The sequence below is a fragment of the Salvelinus fontinalis genome, chromosome 14 (assembly GCF_029448725.1).
Source record: "Salvelinus fontinalis isolate EN_2023a chromosome 14, ASM2944872v1, whole genome shotgun sequence".
NCBI classification, from domain to species: domain Eukaryota; kingdom Metazoa; phylum Chordata; class Actinopteri; order Salmoniformes; family Salmonidae; genus Salvelinus; species Salvelinus fontinalis.
Window position 1 is genome coordinate 40,554,281 of NC_074678.1, and position 19,251 is coordinate 40,573,531.

General features: G+C 43.2%; 1 protein-coding gene across 1 annotated transcript; it reads right to left on the minus strand.

Annotated features, from left to right (window-relative positions):
- Window positions 1–10,158: 10,158 nt before the first annotated feature.
- On the minus strand, window positions 10,159–19,003 carry LOC129810848 (mitochondrial import inner membrane translocase subunit TIM44-like). Its single transcript, XM_055861787.1, has 13 exons — window positions 18,864–19,003; window positions 18,128–18,232; window positions 17,045–17,221; window positions 16,780–16,860; window positions 15,110–15,259; window positions 14,729–14,865; window positions 14,400–14,485; window positions 13,193–13,285; window positions 12,962–13,086; window positions 12,522–12,572; window positions 12,254–12,343; window positions 12,047–12,157; window positions 10,159–11,465 (listed from the first exon to the last, which is right to left on the minus strand). Exons 1-13 carry the CDS (start codon window positions 18,891–18,893, stop codon window positions 11,346–11,348), a joined length of 1,356 nt encoding a protein of 451 aa, XP_055717762.1. The 5' UTR covers window positions 18,894–19,003; the 3' UTR covers window positions 10,159–11,345.
- Window positions 19,004–19,251: the final 248 nt, after the last annotated feature.

Consider the following 19,251-nt stretch of genomic DNA (forward strand, 5'->3'; position numbering starts at 1 on the left):
AGGGTAGGTCCATAACATGATAGGGTAGGTCCATAACATGATAGGGTTGGTCCATAACATGATATATAGGTCCATAACATGATATATAGGTCCATAACATGATATATAGGTCCATAACATGACATATAGGTCCATAACATCATAGGGTAGGTCCATAACATGATATATAGGTCCATAACATGATAGGGTAGGTCCATAACATGACAAATAGGTCCATAACATCATAGGGTAGGTCCATAACATGATATATAGGTCCATAACATGATATATAGGTCCATAACATGATATATAGGTCCGTAACATGATAGGGTAGGTCCATAACATGATATATAGGTCCATAACATGATAGGGTAGGTCCATAAGATGCAGCATGGTGAAGTCATTTGTACTACTTAATGTAACTGACATAACTACATCTAAACATTTATCTTTCTGTGTGCATCCTGCTCTGGCTATCCCTTTGTCAATGAGGAGGTCTGGAGAGACAGATGCTGTATCTTAACTGCATTATCCTATTGTTGCAGGAATTGTCCTGCACAGCAGAAAATGCAAATTTGTAGTGTATTTGAGGATTAACAAGGCTTTTAACGTATGTAATTTCCACTTAATGTGCCCTAACAAAAAATGTATCAACCCCTACCAAAAATGTCCATTAATTATTATCCACTAATTCATTATAATTTTCCTGCTGTAGCAAACTGGCTCAAATTAAGATACTCAATTTTAAAATCCTCCCTGGCTAGCATCACCAGAGAATTAATTCTGGGTACATTTAAAATTATTGATAATTTTCATGAATTAATGACAAAAAATATAAATAGATTAATAAGGAGTAAGGGCTGAGTCGCACCAGAGAGGCAGCCAGCCGCGCCCATGCCTTGTATCACTTTTACATTCGATTTTTCCCCCTCACATCTTTTACTGAGAGTTTCCAGTGGAGAGAAACTCGCCCAGACCCTCATGCACCTGCACCTGCACATGCAAGCACACACACACACACACATACACACACACACACACACATGCACACACACACATACACACACACACATGCACACACACACATACACATACACACATACACACACACACATACACGCACACACACACATACACACACATACACAAACACACATACACGCAGGGCCTGGCTAGAGTTAAGAGAAAGCACTTCTAACCAGAATATGTCTCCAGTGGTTTAACTGGATGTCCTCTGGATTTAACACTTGAGATCCCCCCCCCCTCTCTAGTTTAATTGCTCAATATTTTCTAGTGTACTAAACATTAGGAACACCTTCCTGATATTGAGTTGCACCTTCTTTTGCCCTCAGAACAGCCTCAATTCGTTGGGCCATCGACTCTACAAGGTGTCGAAAGCGTTCCACAGGGATGCTGGCCCATGTTGACTCCAATGCTTCTCACAGTTGTGTCAAATTGCCTGGATGTCATTTGGGTGGTGGACCATTTTTGATACACACGGAAAACAGTTGAGCGTGAAACATCCATCACCTACTATCATACCCCGGTCAAAGGCACGTTAATATTTTGTCTTGCCAATTCACCCTCTGAATGGCGCACATACACAATCCATGTCTCAATTGCCTCAAGGTTTAAAAATCCTTCTTTAACCTGTCTCCTCCCCTTCATCTACACTGATTGAAGTGGATTTAACAAGTGACATCAATAAGGGATCACAGCTCTCACCTGGATTCATCTGGTCAGTCTGTCTTAGAAATATGTTTTCTACACTCAGTGTAGTTGTCTATGTAATGTGATTAACAGCAGACTGGGTTCAATTTTGTATAATCACAGGCTTGTCTGGAGTCATCAGAAAGGACTGACAGCGAGTGTCCCTCAGATATCAGCAGAGTGATTGAGGTCTTCAGTCCAATCAGTCTGGATCTCCAGTGGCCCAGGCACGAAGGAGTTCAGGTTTCCCTATCCGAGGAGTGACCAACCAGGCAGGAAATTGCATGTTCAGGCCCCTGAACCAACTGCCACCAGCTCCATCCAACCACTGATTAAACAAATCCTCATCTAAAATTAAAGCACATCAAAAGCAATTATTTGACAGAGTTTAAGATGACAGTTGACGAGAAAAATTGCATTTTTTGTGTATTTACTGCAACTTTAAAATCAAGCATTACTTGCCATGAGGTCATCAATAATGGAAAGCATTACTTATGAGTGAAGGAGTTCTGGAGGTAATCATGTTGGGCAAAATGGATTTCTGCAACAAACTAAAGTGTGATTTGTATTGATAGGGACTCTCCTGATTGCATGGGGGAAATCACTGAGTCAAGCAGAGTCCATACGTTCCCCCTCGTCTCTCAAAATTCACAGTTTTTAGGATAAAGTCTGAGGAAAGCCCATAAAAGTTCTTCAAGGGGAAGTTCAGATTTTGAATGACCATTTGATCACAGTTGACCTGACCATGAACACCTGACTGTGAACACCTGACTGAATACAATGAATTAAGTTTAGTCGCGCTGAGGTTGGCAGGTCAGCGGACAATCGCTTGTTAGTCTGGTAACCGACCTGACCTACGTGGTGTTAGCTGAAGCAAATGCACGAGAAGCTTCAACGGAGCCAGTAAGGCATTCACTAGACTAGACCAGGGTGGGGTGGAGAGAGAGGGAGAGAGAGAGAGAGGGGGAGGGAGGAGTGGGGGAATTAACATTTCTAATTGGCTCCGCTGTCTTCATCAGTCACCAGCAAAGGGAGGTGGTGTGGACATCGGGTTGATTTTGATATTTTTATCTGGGATTTAATTTCCTCCCTTTTCATATTTTATCAAAAGCTTCCCCTGCTTCCTAAATCTCCTCCCTCCTCCTCCCCTCTCCCCTGCGCCTGCTATCCATCATGCGATCTGACTTTAATATGCTTTAGCAAGGAATATAAGCCATTCATCACGCTGGCGAGGCCCAGGCACTGCCATGCGGCACATTTCATAGGCCAGTAAGAGGCGGCGGAGGCCAGCTGTAGCGTTGCTAATACTGCCATTTATTCCGACAGGCAGAGCCGGATACATCCGTCACTCCCAGCTGTCTCACCAGACACCCCCGGCCACGCCTTTTATGGAGCCATGAGCCGCTCCTTAGTAAACATCATTTTGTCTCTTGATTGGCCTTTTGTATGGAAGAAAGAGAAGGGAAGAGGATAGGGCTAGGGGTAGAGGGAGAGAGTAGAGAGAGAGAGAGAAAAAAAAGACAGACAGACGGACCGACACAGACAGAGAGTATGTCTGTAAGTCAAGGTGCACTTTGTGAATAGATACAGAGATACAGTAGTTACTTATAATTTAAAAATGAAACCTTATGATTTAAAAATGAAACCCCTCAAGGTTTTACCATCTTTACTCCTTAAGGGAAATCAGGGCTGGACTCACCTATAGGGTTTTTTAGCAGTATGACACTATGGGACCTCAATATTCCAGGAATAATAATTCACTATTACCTAAAAGTGCTAAATCATAGATTTCAACATCTGGAATTAGCATGCATAGTTATGTAAGTCACAGTGCTAATTAGCCATTTTTAATAAATGAAAGACACTATTATGACTGATAAATACTATACCATATAATTACAGTACAATGAATACAATACATACAACTATGGGTTCAGTTCTTTAAGCTCATTCCATACTTCCCTATAATGAACTGTGTGTAGTTCACTATAACCCCAACACTCTCTCAATCTCTCAACTAATCCTTAATGAAATACAGTAAATCGTGCTAAGCAAAGCCAGCTGTAGCTAATTGTGGTGACATGGTTGCCTTGCTAGTTCTTGTAAAGTCACTCAACTGGTCTTTAAGTCTGACTAAAGACCTGACTGTCAGCAGTTTAATTTTTCTCAACCCTTTCCCCCTCATACTCATGCACATCCTTCAGCTGTCAAATTAATCTCACTCGCTGCTCACTATATAACCCTGACCTCCATTACTATTGATGATGGGAGTGTCATGTTTTATCCCTCCTGTCATTTCACAGTCATGCCAATAGTAAAGTACAGCAAACCAACCAGACTAAGGGGAAACCACTGTACCTTTTGAATGCATAGCTGCACTTAACCTAGTCCATTTCTCCTGTCAGAACACCTAGCTAGCATACAGCCTCTTAACTTGGGCTCCTCTACCTTCTCAGTCTCATTTGAACTCCTGGTCTATATTTCATCCTATCTTTCCTCTTATCCTCCCATCTCAGAGTAGAAAAATGTATCGCAACGTTTCTAGTTACTTGTTACAACAGTGGTCACCAACCCTTGCACTGGAGAGCTGCAGGTTTTGTTCTAGCCCAGCTCAATAGCCCACTGCTGTAACGGTTTTCTTCCAGGGGTGAAGGAGAGGACCAAAGTGCAGCGCGGCTAGTGTTAAACATGTTTAATAAAGAACAAGTGAAACACTACAAACAACAATACAAAATAACAAATGTGCAAAAACCGACACAGACCTATCTGGTGCAGACAATCACAGAGACAGGAAACAAACACCCACAAAATCCCAACACAAAACAAGCCTCCTATATATGATTCTCAATCAGAGACAACGATTACCATCTGCCTCTGATTGAGAACCCACACTAGGCTGACATAGAAACAGACAAACTAGACACACAACATAGAATTCCCACCCAGCTCACGTCCTGACCAACTAAACACATACAAAACAACAGAAAACAGGTCAGGAACGTGACAACTGCTTCAAGTAATTGCTCTTTGGGCTGTCTCTCCATCTGGATCTCCCCATGGTTTCTCTATGGAGGGGATACTCCTGACTTGAGTTACCTCCCAGCTGCTTCTACACGTTAATGAATGCCGGGTGGTGTTGAGAATCTGCCCTGTTGTGATTTAGTGGGTCTCTGTAATAACTGAAATAGTGCCTGGGGCTGAGCGGAGTGGAAACGTAATCCAATAGGACCTCCATCACTATTAGGGTTATTGATAGGGCATTGAGAGCAGGGACGGGGCTACCCTGTGGCCCACCCCACTGCTCCACACACTGATTTACTCTTACTGTCGTTGAACCAGAGCAAACAATAGCTTGAGGGAAGGGAAGGGGAGCCCCCACACATATTACTCACAAAGATACAGATGGCTGGTGTATGGCAACCCCCAACACAGACAAGGCTTCTCGTCTCTCCTTCTCTTCACTCTCCTTTCACTCAACCTCAAAGCCATCTATTCCATTATTTCCATCATGATGGAATGATGCCTGGTCACTGAATTTTCATACTGAAAGAGAAATACAGTCTAACATGTTGGCACAACATCCTCTCACCTGTGTAAATGATTTCAATTACGAACCCATCACTTTGATATTCATGCACCAGCTTATACAGATAGTACTTGGTGTGCATTACTGCATCCCAGGTACACTGTCTGGGGCCCCTGCCAAAAGATAATGGCCGTGGCTGACTCTCCCAGACAACTTATGAAGCCATTTGTGTCTGGTTAAGACAGGAAGTTGTATTTACAGCCCGGCTCCTTTTGTACTTTTACAGAAATCATCTCTGTCTCCCTCCTGACAAAGGCAGATATGACTGGCCACTAAATCTTCTGGCAAATGGTCGCCCTAAACAGCACCAACAGAGGCTCAAGGGGCAGAATCATGGATTCTCGTAAAGAATCCACCCTCACAATTTAAGAACTGTGTGTGTGTGTGTATGTCCCCACAAGGTTAGCTGTACAAGACTGTGTGTGTGTGTGTGTGTGTGTGTGTGTGTGTGTGTGTGTGTGTGTGTGTGTGTGTGTGTGTGTGTGTGTGTGTGTGTGTGTGTGTGTGTGTGTGTGTGTGTGTGTGTGTGTGTGTGTGTGTGTGTGTGCGGGCGAGAGAGAGATTGCGCCCAAGCTTGGCTGTTCTCCTCCTCTGCGCCCGATGCTAATGTGCGGGCTGTGAGTTACGGCACGTCCAGAGATGGCAGGGACAGAGAGGAGACTGGTCAGTGCACAGTCCTAACACATTAGTGCTGAGCAAGCGTGCCGATGTCACACACTATCCTAGACCCTGATCTCCAATGCAAAACAAAGAATCAGAATCTAAAATGGCCTCTCTATTCGATTAGTGATAGATATATTCATGACAGATGGTTTTCCCACCCATCTGATATCGCTGGCTTATCTTATAGGAGAGGAGAGGTATGAAAAGGAGATAAGGTTATTATTTGACAGGGGATTCGATGAGGACAAAAAGTAGCGAAGCTGGAAAGTCCTGGAGAGCATCACTCACTCAACCAATAACAAGATTGTCTTTATGAAAAGATGAGAATGAGGAGATGAGGAAGATAACTTTTAAGAACAAGTCATTGTAATAAAAAGCAATATCCCCAAACAAAACTGAGGAAGTTGCAGAGGAACATCCATTATCAGCATTTTTAGACCAAGATAATGTCACTACTGTCCTGCATGTTGAAGTATTAAAAGATGAATGTGATTTAACCTTGAACGTGTATTACAGAACACCAGTAAGACCATGGGCTTAATGAGACTGAATTTGGGGACTCGGGATAATGAGAAACCCAGTGAGAGGGATGAAGAATGATTGTGTTAGTCTTACAAGCCCAGACAGGCAAATCAACTACCAGTCCCACTGTGCCTACTCTCTGGTGTACAGCACACTGCCTTGTTACTGTACTCCGACCGTACACGGTCACGGACACAGCCACCACCGCACACGGCAGCTCTCACACACACACGCTCTCTTTCTCTTTCTCTCTCTCCCTGGCCTCTAGACCATTCAGAGAAGTATGGTCCACTCGAGACAAATAGACGGATCTTTAGTTGTGTGGTCTCCAAAAGCTTAGTGAGCATCTTCCCGAGGTTCTTTTCCAGAGCGAACATTTCAACAACATGATGACAACTGAGAAACATACTCCTGGTTTTTACTTGAGGGGTTGAGGTTTCTCCTCACTTGCTTGCTCACCTCTGGCAATTCCTCTATTACAAACAGAGGGATAAAGGAGGGGGTGTTGCTGGATAGGGTGAAGGGTACTGGGGGAACTCAATTACAGCCAACTTAATAGAGGATCAGAAAAGGAGGAAGAGAGGGAGATTAAATTAATAGAATAATTGTATTTTTATAAAAAAATATATTTAACCTTTATTTAAGAATGACAGGCATGAAAAACTTAAACTTCACAGGTGGGCAAGTGTCAGAGATGGCCCTTTGCCTGACTATAACCATGAATACTGAATATATCACGTGAAATAATCTAGCTTTGCTGACAAGTGGTAGTGAATTGAATACTATAGTCAACTGACTTGAGGAATTGCTTTCCAGTCATCTTCCATTAAATGCATTCCAATTAGTTTGGTGTCCCTCAACTAGGGAAGATAACTGATGAAAAGTGGATATCGAAAGTACACTGAGTGTACAAAACATTAAGGACACCTGCTCTTTCCGTGACATAGACTGACCAGATGAATCCAGGTGAAAGCTATGATCCATTCTTGATGTCACTTGTTAAATCCACTTCAATCAGTGAAAATGAAGGGAAGGAGTCAGGTTAAATAATTATTTTTAAGCCTTGAGACAATTGAGATGTGGATTGTGTTTGTGCCATTCAGAAGGTGGATAGGCAAGAAAAACAAAATGTAAGTACCTTTGAGCGGGGAATGGTAGTACGTGCCAGGCGCACCGGTTTGTGTCAAGAACTGCAATTCTGCTGGGTTTCACACAACAGTTTCCCTTGTGTATCAACAATGGTCCACCACCCGTAGGACATCCAGCCAACTTGCAGGCCAGTCAAGTTCTTCCACACCGATCTCGACAAACCATTTCCTTATGGACCTCGCTTTGTGCATAGGGGCATTGTCATGCTGAAACAGAAAAGGGCCTTCCCCAAACTATTGCCACAAAGTTGCAAGCACAGAATCATCTAGAATGTCATTGTATGCTGTAGCATTAAGCTTTCCCTTCACTGGAGCTAAGGGACCGAGCCCGAACCATGAAAAACAGCCCCAGACCATTATTCCTTTTCCACCAAACTTAACAGTTGGCACTATTCATTGGGGCAGGTAGCGTTCTCCTGGCATCCGCCAAACCCAGATTCGTCCGTCAGACTGCCAGATGTTGAAGAGTGATTCATCACTCCAGAGAACGCATTTCCACTGCCCCAAAGTCCAATGGCGGTGAGCTTTACACCACTGCAGCCAACGCTTGGCATTGGGCATGGTGATCTTAGACTTGTGTGCGGCTGCTCTGCCATGGAAACCCATTTTATGAAGCTCCCGACGAACAGTTCTTGTGCTGACGTTGCTTCTAGAGGCAGTTTGGAAGTCAGTTGAGAGTGTTGCAACCGAGGACAGACTAACTTTACGCGCTACAGCACTCGGCGGTCCTGTACTGTGAGCTTGTGTGGCCTACCACTTTGCTGGTGAGCCGTTGTTGCTCCGAGATGTTTCCACTTCACAATAACAGCACTTACAGTTGACCGGGGCAGCTCTAGCAGGGCAGAAATTTTACAAACTGACTTGCTGGAAAGGTGGCAACTTATGATGGTGCCACATTGAAGGTCACTGATCTCTTCAGTAAGGCCATTCTACTGCCAATGTTTGTATATGGAGTTTGCATGGCTGTGTGCTCGATTTTATACACCTATCAGCAACGGGTGTGGCTGAAATATCCGAATCCACTAGTTTGAAGGCGTGTCACATACTTTTGTATACAGTACATCCGGAAAGTGTTCTGACCCCTTGGCTTTTTCCACATGTTACCTTACAGCCTTATTCTAAATTGGATTAAATAAATGTCCTCATCAATCTACACACAATACCCCATTATTACAAGGTGAAACCAGGTTTTTAGAATTTTTTGCAAATGTATTAAAAATATGTAACAGAAATACCTTACTTTCATAAGTATTCAGACCCTTTACTCAGTACTTTGTTGAAGCATCTTTGGCAGCAATTACAGCCTCGAGTCTTCTTGGGTATGATGCTACAAGCTTGGCACACCTGTATTTTGGGAGTTTCTCCCATTCTTCTCTGCAGATCCTCTCAAGCTCTGTCAGGTTTGATGGGGAGCGTCGCTGGACAGCTAATTTCAGGTCTCTCCAGAGATGTTCGACTGGGTACAAGTCCGGGCTCTGGCTTGGCCAATCAAGTTCATTCAGAGACTTGTCCCGAAGCCACTCCTGCGTTGTCCTGTTGGAAGGTGAACCTTCGACCCAATCTGAGGTCCTGAGCAGGTCTTCATGAAGGAGCTCTCTGTACTTTGCTCCATTCATCTTTCCCTCGATCCTGACTAGTCTCCCAGTCCCTACCGTGTCCAAACTTTCATACACAGTACCATTCAAAAGTTTGGACACACCTACTCATTCAAGAGTTTTTATTTTTACTATTTTCTACACTGTAGAATAATAGTGAAGACATCAAAACTATGAAATAACATTTGGAATCATGTAGTAACCCAAAAATATATACATATGAAATTCTTCAAAGTAGCCACCCATTGCCATGACAGCTTTGCACACTCTTGACATTCTCTCAATCAGTTTCATGAGGAATGCTTCTCCAAGTCTTGAAGGAGTTCCCACATTTGCTGAGCACTTGTTGGCTGCTTTTCCTTCACTCTGCAGTCCAACTCATCCCAAACCATCTCAATTGTGTAGCACACCAGCTAGGGGGATCCATCATCACAGACAGCCCTGAAATAGGTTGGCTACTTACTACCATGTAGGAATCAATAGGCAGAAGGTGGGCTTGTTCATCAATTTTTCCAAGGCCCGGGTAATCAATCCTGGTGCATCGAAGCTAGTAGCATCCACATCCACCCACCGTTCTCAGCAAGCCCTGCTGCTCTGCATTCCACTAGCTGTGCTGGACGTCCTCACAGGGGTAATGGGTGACATCAGTCATGATAAGGCCTACTTTCCATGTATTGTAGCGTACTCTACAGTCAGACTTTCACATGCAGGAAAGGACAAGTAAGGACACTGGCTTACAGGGAGTCTATAGAACATATTGTCTCTCTGTTTTGAAATATATTCTGTTCTTCAGTCAGAATAAAAAGTGTGCACATCCTCAGTTGGGAAACTTTACAAGTGTGCTCATTCTCAGGTTTCAAAATGGCAGCCATCTACCTGTTATGACACTCATGGGCTAAAGTTCAACAAGTTACATAAACCAAAACAAGTTTAGCATTAAAAACAAATAACATGGTTGGAATTCATAAAAGTTTATTAAGTTGACTCATTTTGGCCATGACGTAATGACAAACTACCATCATAAAAATCCCCAGTATGTGGAGCCTTCTGTCTATGCCAAGTGGGCTTGATATAAAAACAAACACTCAAGTATGACATACACTGATCTCAGGGGGGAAAAAGCTAAATAGCAGCAAATCACAATACAATAAGTTGTCAGAAGAGTGGTGGATCCACGTGTACATAAACATCTGTCTCTATTAATAATGAGGTCTGACTAGCCCCTTGTGTGGCACCATTGTGTTAGGACTGTTTAGCAGCATGGCGTTGTTTGGAGGCCTTATAAAAAACATTGGAATTCCAAATCTACTGTGTGCCATACCACCAAGTTCACAGATGCTAAATGGCTGAATGCTAATTAGTGACACTAAAACAATAGTGTTAATATTTGGTGCAACAGAAAATCTTTTAGGATTTGTCCTCAAAAAATATATATATATAAAAAATAAGCCAATGCCATACATTGAAGTCCCAATTCGTTGAGGTTTTAATAATAAACAGTTTGCCGTCAAAAATATCAGCAGATATTTCCAAGTTTATTTAAGGCAAGCCTAAACATTTTACAGCAAATGGGTTCAAAAAACTCCTCAAACAAAATGTCTGAAGGTGAAGCAGGGTTTAAAAAAAGTAATATAGATTTTCTCAATTCAATAATTAGACTGGGCTATCATACAAATGTGTGTATAGGGCACTAGTGGACCACATGGCATCCAAAAGGTCCTCCCCAAACTAGGAAGGGATCAACAGAGAAGCATTAAAAGACACCCTTCACTTTATCCTCAATCCTCCAGTTAACATAATTATGTCTAGGAGAGGAGGACAGTATCAACTTATCTGACCATGGTGTGACAGACAGGACAGTGGACTACTGCCCCTAGAGTCACCCAGTGGGAACACAGATCTATCCAGTCTGGGTCTCCTCTATCCTGGTCTGTGAAGACTACCAGTCTGGTACATGAGGGGCAGCCATAAGAGGCAGTCCACAGTGGGCCACCCAAAACCATACTGGAGGAGGAGTTAGCTGGGTTGCTGAAAGGGTCAGCACTGCTTGTTCATGTCCCTGTGGTAATTCCATGCTCCCCCGTCCAGCCCGCCTCCTCTTCTCCTCAGTCTTCCAGCCCTGGGTGTATGTGTGTGTTGGTCTCAGAGGATCTGTTCAGTGCTAGAGGCAGAGATATCCAGGAGTCTCCAGGCTGCGTAGGGGTTCAGCTCCTCTTGGTCTCGACACAGGGCCCACACGTACATCATCCTCAGCACCTTGTCCTGTGGGCCAAACAGACAAAGGTATTGGCAAGTTGAAAATTAAGTCACTTTTCAATGCTTTTGAGCGGGTGTCCAAAGTGTACAACCCTCCCCGCTAGCCTGTCCAGCTTATCCTCTCAGTGAGAGACAAGGGGGAAAAAAAGTTATCAACAATAGAACAAATAAAACGCCCAGCCTCCCTAAATCCCCTGGCAGTGCCTTGCGGTAGACTGAGGGAGTGCCAGTTTCCTGCGGCTGAGTGGATACCCTCCCATTAGGCCCAGCTCCCCCTCCTCCTCCAATCCAAAGACTCCCTGAGGTGCCCTCACTGGCCTATCAGACAGATTTACAGCTCAGGAGGCTTTCATGTGGAGTCTGGCTGACAGTCGGCAGGGGCTCAATAGACTAGTCTGGCTTCCTCTCTTTCGCTCATTCAAAAGATAAAGGGAGGAAGCCATTTTAGACTATAAGAGATGCACCCCCAGGTCTGAAACATTGCCATGTCTGATTAGCCAAGCTCAGAGACAAACAGAGCCCTGTTTGAATACTTTTACAATTGATCCTCATTTCCAGAGTAGAGATGGAGGGTGTATTCTACTCACAGGGTCTCCCTCTATGACGTCTCCTTTAGTGTTCCGGATCACCATGACCAGCTGGGCCTGGAAGGTGATGATCAACACTGGACCCTGCTCCATCATCTTCCCCATGGCCAGCTGAACACACACACAATTAAAATACACTAGTAGAAAAGCAAATCCCACAAACAAATATTAGGATGAGACGGTCGTAAAAGGCCTAGGGTAACTCACATCAATGTTGTCTATGTCCAGGATCTTAGAGTGGAACTGCAGGCCCATAGCCTTGGCCTGTTGAATGGGGTGGGCCAGCTGGCTGTAAGTCTACACAAGACAGAGAGGTGTGGGTTAAGAACAACAAGGGCAGGAAAAAGAAAAATCCTGAAAATCTCAACATCACTATTGCAGGTCTACATTTACAGTACTTCAAAAATAATCAATTCATCTTCAGCCGGTGTCCAAATGAATAGTCGATATACTGGTCAATAAAAAAAGTGCTTACCGCTTCATAACACCAGTCCTTCAGAACCTCCAGCTCCCCTCGGATCATAGCCTGCAGACAGAAAGACAGAGAGGTAATGCAGACAGAGAGGTCAGAATAGGGTGATATCCACACCTCAAGAGGCACTGCAGACATAGACAAAAAAAATAAAAATAAATGTATCTGGACAGCGGGGAAAGAAGTGCTCCATTGATTTTACAATTTGTCTGGATATTCATCAGATTTAAGTGAGACAGACTAATGTTTCAAGTAATGTTCAAGATCGCAGATTGAAAAATGTGTATAGTGTCTCTATTAACTGCAGTGACATACAACTGTTACATGGAGGATTCTCTCCCCTGAGTGTCTTCAGCTCAAAATGAGAAATCTGTTTTCCTACTGTATGCCTTCAACACAATCTGTACCGCACCAATGTCAGGGGAGGAAAGATATTTCTTTACCTCCAGGACATTGGGTATGATGTCAAATTCACACTGCTTGAGGAAGACATCTTTGTCGAACGACGGATCCACCTTCAGTATCTCTGTCAGCACCTCAGACATCTCGGTCTTGGAGAAGAGCCCACCTGACCAGACATACACACAACTTTAAAACAAGAACAAAGACCGAGCCCACTAACCAAATACGTGACTGGGGTTAGGGTTGGTGGCATGGAGAAGTTAGTAGGTTACCTAGGAGGTCGGTCATTTTATCTGTGACGGCACGAGACGCTCTGACGAGGGCATTCTCGCTCTCATCGTACTTCATCTTCATTTCGAAGAACCCTGGGAAGAGAACGCAAATAGTGAGTCATCTCAGTTAATTGCAGTGCATCGACATCAAACAAAGAGTAACAGGCTGGGGGAAGATGTCATTTGGACTCAGCATAAGTAGTGTTACCCCAAGGTCAGGGCATTGAGTTGTATTGTATGGATCAAACACAGGGACTGAGCTGTGGGTCGTTGTACAGTATCGCTCTGATATGTGATTGATTACTTACTGTACTTCGCTGACACATTCTCTGATAACACACGCAGTACCAACATACCCAGATTGAATTCCATGATGTATTTACAGTGTCAGGCAAGTTGTGATGTGACAATAAGAAACTTGATACAATTTATTTCTATTGACTTTGCACAATGTCCTTACTGTAAATCATAGCTCCTTTTCACAAGTCAGAAACATGATTTATAGTCGGTGCAGTTTCCTTAGGTAATGCTTAATTCCTTGCTCCCTGTATAAAGCGACGGTAAAAACCCACAACAGGAACAGTCGTTTAAGGCTCCTAGTAAAAAAAAAAGCCACTGCTCCCCAGTCTCTCATCCCCGACCCCTAGGAAGTCCCTGGGCTCCCATTACCTGCTGCTCGTTAGTGAGGGCCCATTAGCACCAGGGTTTTAATAGGAGCAGGACACTGTTCACCCGTCTGATACAGCAGTCAATCAGCTAGCAGAGGGATCCCTGTCTACACTAGGTTTGGATCCCTTACAATGTACACCCTCAAGACTATGATTTTGCAGACCGGAACGTTTCTGACTGCCAACCATGACGACAGTTCGAATTTGGAAATGTTCAAGGTAAAGTCAAAAGTTAAGGACAAAGGGCACTTAGTAAAGATAAACGCACCACACCCAGCAGAGTAACAAGCACTAAGCCACTGATAGGTAGTGTATACACTTAGCCCCATCTACTGGACAAACGTTTTACAGTGGCAGACATTCATACCATTCTTTGACGTAGCAATAATGTAATATTTTAGAGTAATAACTCAGTCTTCATCATATAAATATCATCATCTTCCTACATTATGATTTGGAAAGGGTGATACTTAGACTGCAATGACTACAGCAGACATCATAAAGATTAACAAACTGATAGTGAGACAGGCTGTCCTTACTGTTAAAAACCATGTTGTTATCCTTGAAGTCCTTCCACTGTGCGTACCATTTGGAGTCCTTGTGCAGCACCACCCCCATGGCCTCCCTAGAAAACAGATCACTGCTCACGGCCATGCCACTACACACACACTTATCTAGACTAGAACTCATTTTCACCCTTACTGTGAATCCAAATTATACCTGCAAGTGCAATTTGGGCACTGATAAATATTGTGTGATATTGAGCTTGTCTGATAGACAAATTTTGAGTTCTAAAGATAATTCTGCACAAATAAAAATCTAGAGCTCTACCGAAACAGAATGAGAGTGGGAGACTGTCAGCACGTACTCATTGGCCTCGAAGACCTTGTTCTCATTTTCTGCAGCCTTAGATGAAAAGTCACTCCTCTTCCGTAGTCTTTTGGGGGCCCGGTAGGGCCCACTCTGATTAAGGTCATCAATCTCCTTCTTCACACTCTCTATACCCTGTATGTGCACATACAGCAGGCTTTAGGGAAATGCATGGGCTGTTGTGATGAGCTCCCTAAGCAATGGGTTGTTTCTGTACATTCCCTCCTGATCATTTGACTTGCTTAGTTTATGCAGTGACAACCCCCAAAAAAAGGAGCAAGTGATTTCTATAATGCAGTGAACATGACCAAACCCAGTATTTGACTTTGAAGTGCTGAATTGATCCTTTTGGACCTTGGAGAACCTATCCAGTTCTCACCTGAGATATTGCCCTGAATGCACCGGTCTTTCCCAGTTTCTCTCCACTCTTGGACACAGACTCCGCAGACGTCTTGGCTGTCTTCGCTGCTTCCTCCACGCCCTCCTTGATCTTCCTCCCTATATCTGTACGACTGACCTCTTCCAGACCCTAAAAACAAACAGACACTAACTTTTTGTCTGAGACACACAAACACACCGTTTCTGTTGACATGCCGAAGACATAGACCTACATACAGTGCATTCTGAAAGTATTTAGGCCCCTTAATTTTTGCTACATTACAGCCTAATTCTAAAAGTGATTAAATAGTCCCCCCCCCCTCATCAATCTACACACAATACCCCATAATGACAAAGCAAAACCAGGTTGACATTTTTGCAAATGTATAAAAAACTGAAACATCACATTTACATAAATATTCAGACCCTTTACTCAGTACTTTGAAGCACCTTTGGCAGCGAAATCAGCCTCGAGTCTCCTTGGGTATGACGATACGAGCTTGGCACACCTGTATTTATGGAGTTTCTCCCATTATTCTCTGCAGATCCTCTCAAGCGCTGTCAGTTTGGATGGGGAGCTTCGCTGCGCAGGTATTTTCAGGTCTCTCCAGAGATGTTCGATCGAGTTCAAGCCCGGGCTCTGGCTGGGCCACTTAAGGACATTCAGAGACTTTTTCCGAAGACTCTTCTGCATTGTCTTGGCTGTGTGCTTAGGGTCATTGTCCTGTTGGAAGATGAATCTTCACCCCAGTTTTAGGTCCTGAGCGCTCTGTACTTTACTTGGTTCATATTTCCCTTGATCCTGACTAGTCTCGCAGTCCCTGCCGCTGAAAAACAAACCCCACAGCATGATGCTGCCACCCCCATGGTTCATGTGACGCTTGGCATTCAGGCCAAAGAGTTCAATCTTGGTTTCATCAGACCAGATAATCTTGTTTCTCATGGTCAGAGTCTTTAAGTACCTTTTAGCAAAACTCCAAATGGGCTGTCATGTGCGTTTTACTGACAGGCGGCTAGCTCTAGGAAGAGTCTTGGTGGTTCCAAAATTATTCCATTTAAGAATGATCGAGGCCGCTGTTTTCTTGGGGACCTTCAATGCTGCAGACATTTTTTGGTAATCTTCCCCAGATCTGTGCCTCGACACAATCCTGTGTCGGAGCTCTACGGACAATCCCTTCAACCTCATGGCTTGGTTTTGCTCTGACATGCACTGTCAACTGTGGGACCTTATAAAGACAGGTGTGTGCCTTTCCAAATCAATGCATTGATTTTACCACAGGTGGACACGAATTAAGTTGTAGAAACATCTCAAGGATGATCAATGGAAACAAATGCACCTGAGCTCAATTTTGAGTCTCATAGCAAAGGGTCTGAATACTTATGTAAATAAGGTATCTGTTTTTATTTTTAATACATTTCCAAACATTTCTAAAACCCTATTTTTGCTTTGTCATTATGGGGTAAAATAAGAGGAAAAAATGATTCATCAATTTTAGAATAAGACCGTAACGTAACAAAATGTGGAAAAAGTCAAAGGGTCTGAATACTTTCCGATGGCACTATGTAATTCATGTCAATGTTTCCATTTAATTGACAGCATGCAGCTCTACATTTACCATGCTCAAGTTTAGTCATCAAGGCTGATGAGTAACTAAACAGCAATCCATGTACCTCTTTCACAGTCTCTGAGAAGGTCCCTAACTTCTTCTTCAGAACTTCAGACGTCTTCACAGTTTCAGACTCTATGGTTTGCTAAGGAAGTAAAATAGTGAAGGAAAGAAATCAAGTAATTATTCAATCCAACCTGCATAACAACATCCTTTGTCCAATGTGACAATGAAACAACACGTGACATGCGCTTCAAATTATTTGCTGGGCCACAAATGTCCACCTGAAGATCAAGGAATAAAGCTGTTCAAAGGATGGCAGCACTTACATATTTCCTCCGAGCTTGCTTCAGAGCTTCTGATTCCTCCAACTTTTTGGCCTCCTCACGAAACTTCTTGATGTTCTCCTTCATTTCCTTGTTCTTGCTGAGCTCCTGCTTGAGGTTGTCCAAGAATCCCCCGAAGAAGCCCTTTCGGCCACCTCCCCTGTCTGATGCATATCGTACCTAGAGCAAGATATAGGCATTGCATGAGTTGGAGAAAGGGGAACACACACTATATATACACAAAAGTATGTGGACACCCCATTCAAATTTGTGGATTTGGCTATTTCAGCCACACCCGTTGCTGACAGGTGTATACAATCAAGCACACAGCCATGCAATCTCCATAGAAACATTGCCAGTAGAAGGTCCTTACTGAAGAGCTCAGTGACTTTCAATGTGGCACCGTCATAGGATGCCACTTCTCCAACAAGACCGCTTGTCAAATTCCTGGCCTGGTCAACTATAAGTGCTGTTATTGTGAAGTTGAAACGTCTAGGAGCAACAACAGCTCAGACGCGAAGTGGTAGCCCACACAAGCGCAGAGAACGGGACCGTTGAGTGCTGAAGCGGTCCATACAGAAATGTTTTGTTGAGATCGGTGTGGAAGAACTTGACTGGCCTGCACAGAGCCCTGACCTCAATCCTATCGAACACCTTTGGGATAAATTGGAACACTGACTGCAAACCAGGCCTAATCACCCAACATCAGTGCCCGACCACACTATTACTATTGTAGCTGAATGGAAGCAAGTCCCCGCAGCAATGTTCCAACATCTAGTGGAAAGCCTTCCCAGAAAAGTGGAGGCTGTTATAGCAGCAACGATGGGACCAACTCCATATTAATGACCATGATTTTAGAATGTGATGTGTGACGAGCAGGTGTACACATACTTTTGGTCGTGTATTTCTGCATAGGAATCAAAGACTTTTGGTTATCTGACTACTTCTGCATTCAACAAGAGTACATTGTTGGACAAGACAAGTTGGCTAAAGCAGAAATGGGATTTACACACAGCCTGCACTTTGAATGTTAATGCTACTAGTATGCAATTAATGATTATCACAAGGGGGAACAGTCACTGTTACCTGTGAAGAACTTGTGAGAGACCCACATATCCTGTATACATGAGGTTTGTTGTGTAGGAGCAAATATGAAGGACTGGAGGCAAGCAAACTTCTTCTGACACACAGCTAGAGAGAGAAATACACAATTAGAAATAATCATTATAAAATTGTGTTCTGGCCACATGATTGGCAGAGAAGATTTGTTAGACCTACAATTTAAGTGCCCAAGAGAATTGATGTTTCCACCTCAGAGATTATGATTGCAAAAATGTTGAAGACAACATAGTCTTTATTGCTTATGAAATTAACAGATTCCTCCTACTAGCTACAATTGTTAACTTTGGCCTATAGTTTTATTTCATTTTCAAAAATTACTTTGAGGGTTAAAAAAAACCTTCAGAGTCTTGTGCAATTGAATGTGACATGTAAACGATATCCATGTCATCTGTCTATGTTATTGAAATAAGTGTGCAAAAGTGTAAATCATGCATATTCGAAATGTGTATAGAGAGCAGCAAACTACTGCTTGGTACACATTTTATACGGTTATGAATCAAGGGCCAAACACCGGCACGACACAAGATTCCATTCAGAGAAGTCTTGCTGCTAAATTAGTCTGATTCGGCGTTAAAACGTATTGCAGTGGAGAAGGCGGTTCGATTATATAAGCATTCCATCGCTATTTTCAATAATATATTAAGTTAATTATTTCTGGTTAAAAGACAATGTGGAAAAATATGTTTTAATGACAACTAACCTGGTAACACTGACACAAGGAGGCCGCCATCTTGGTTGCATTGCCTGTGACCTTTCCCGCTGATGACCTTCTGACGTATATGTGGAGGAGCCTGAAGAAAGGTGGGCATTTTCGCCTTAAGCGAAAAATAAATAGTTCGGGTCGGATGAAAGCACCAACTTTGTCACATAGGCAGATGCATGCATCATGATTAAAAATATATTATTTTCAACAGCAAAAATCCAGACCAGGAGAGGTGTTATCAATAGTGCCAACTATGGCTCGGACAAGGATAGAACAATGTGTTGTAAGAATCTTTGGTTTTGTATAAAAGTAAACAAACAGACACCGACAGCAACGCATACAAATAAGTAATGTCTGATAATGCGCAAGTACTGTATCACTGCCG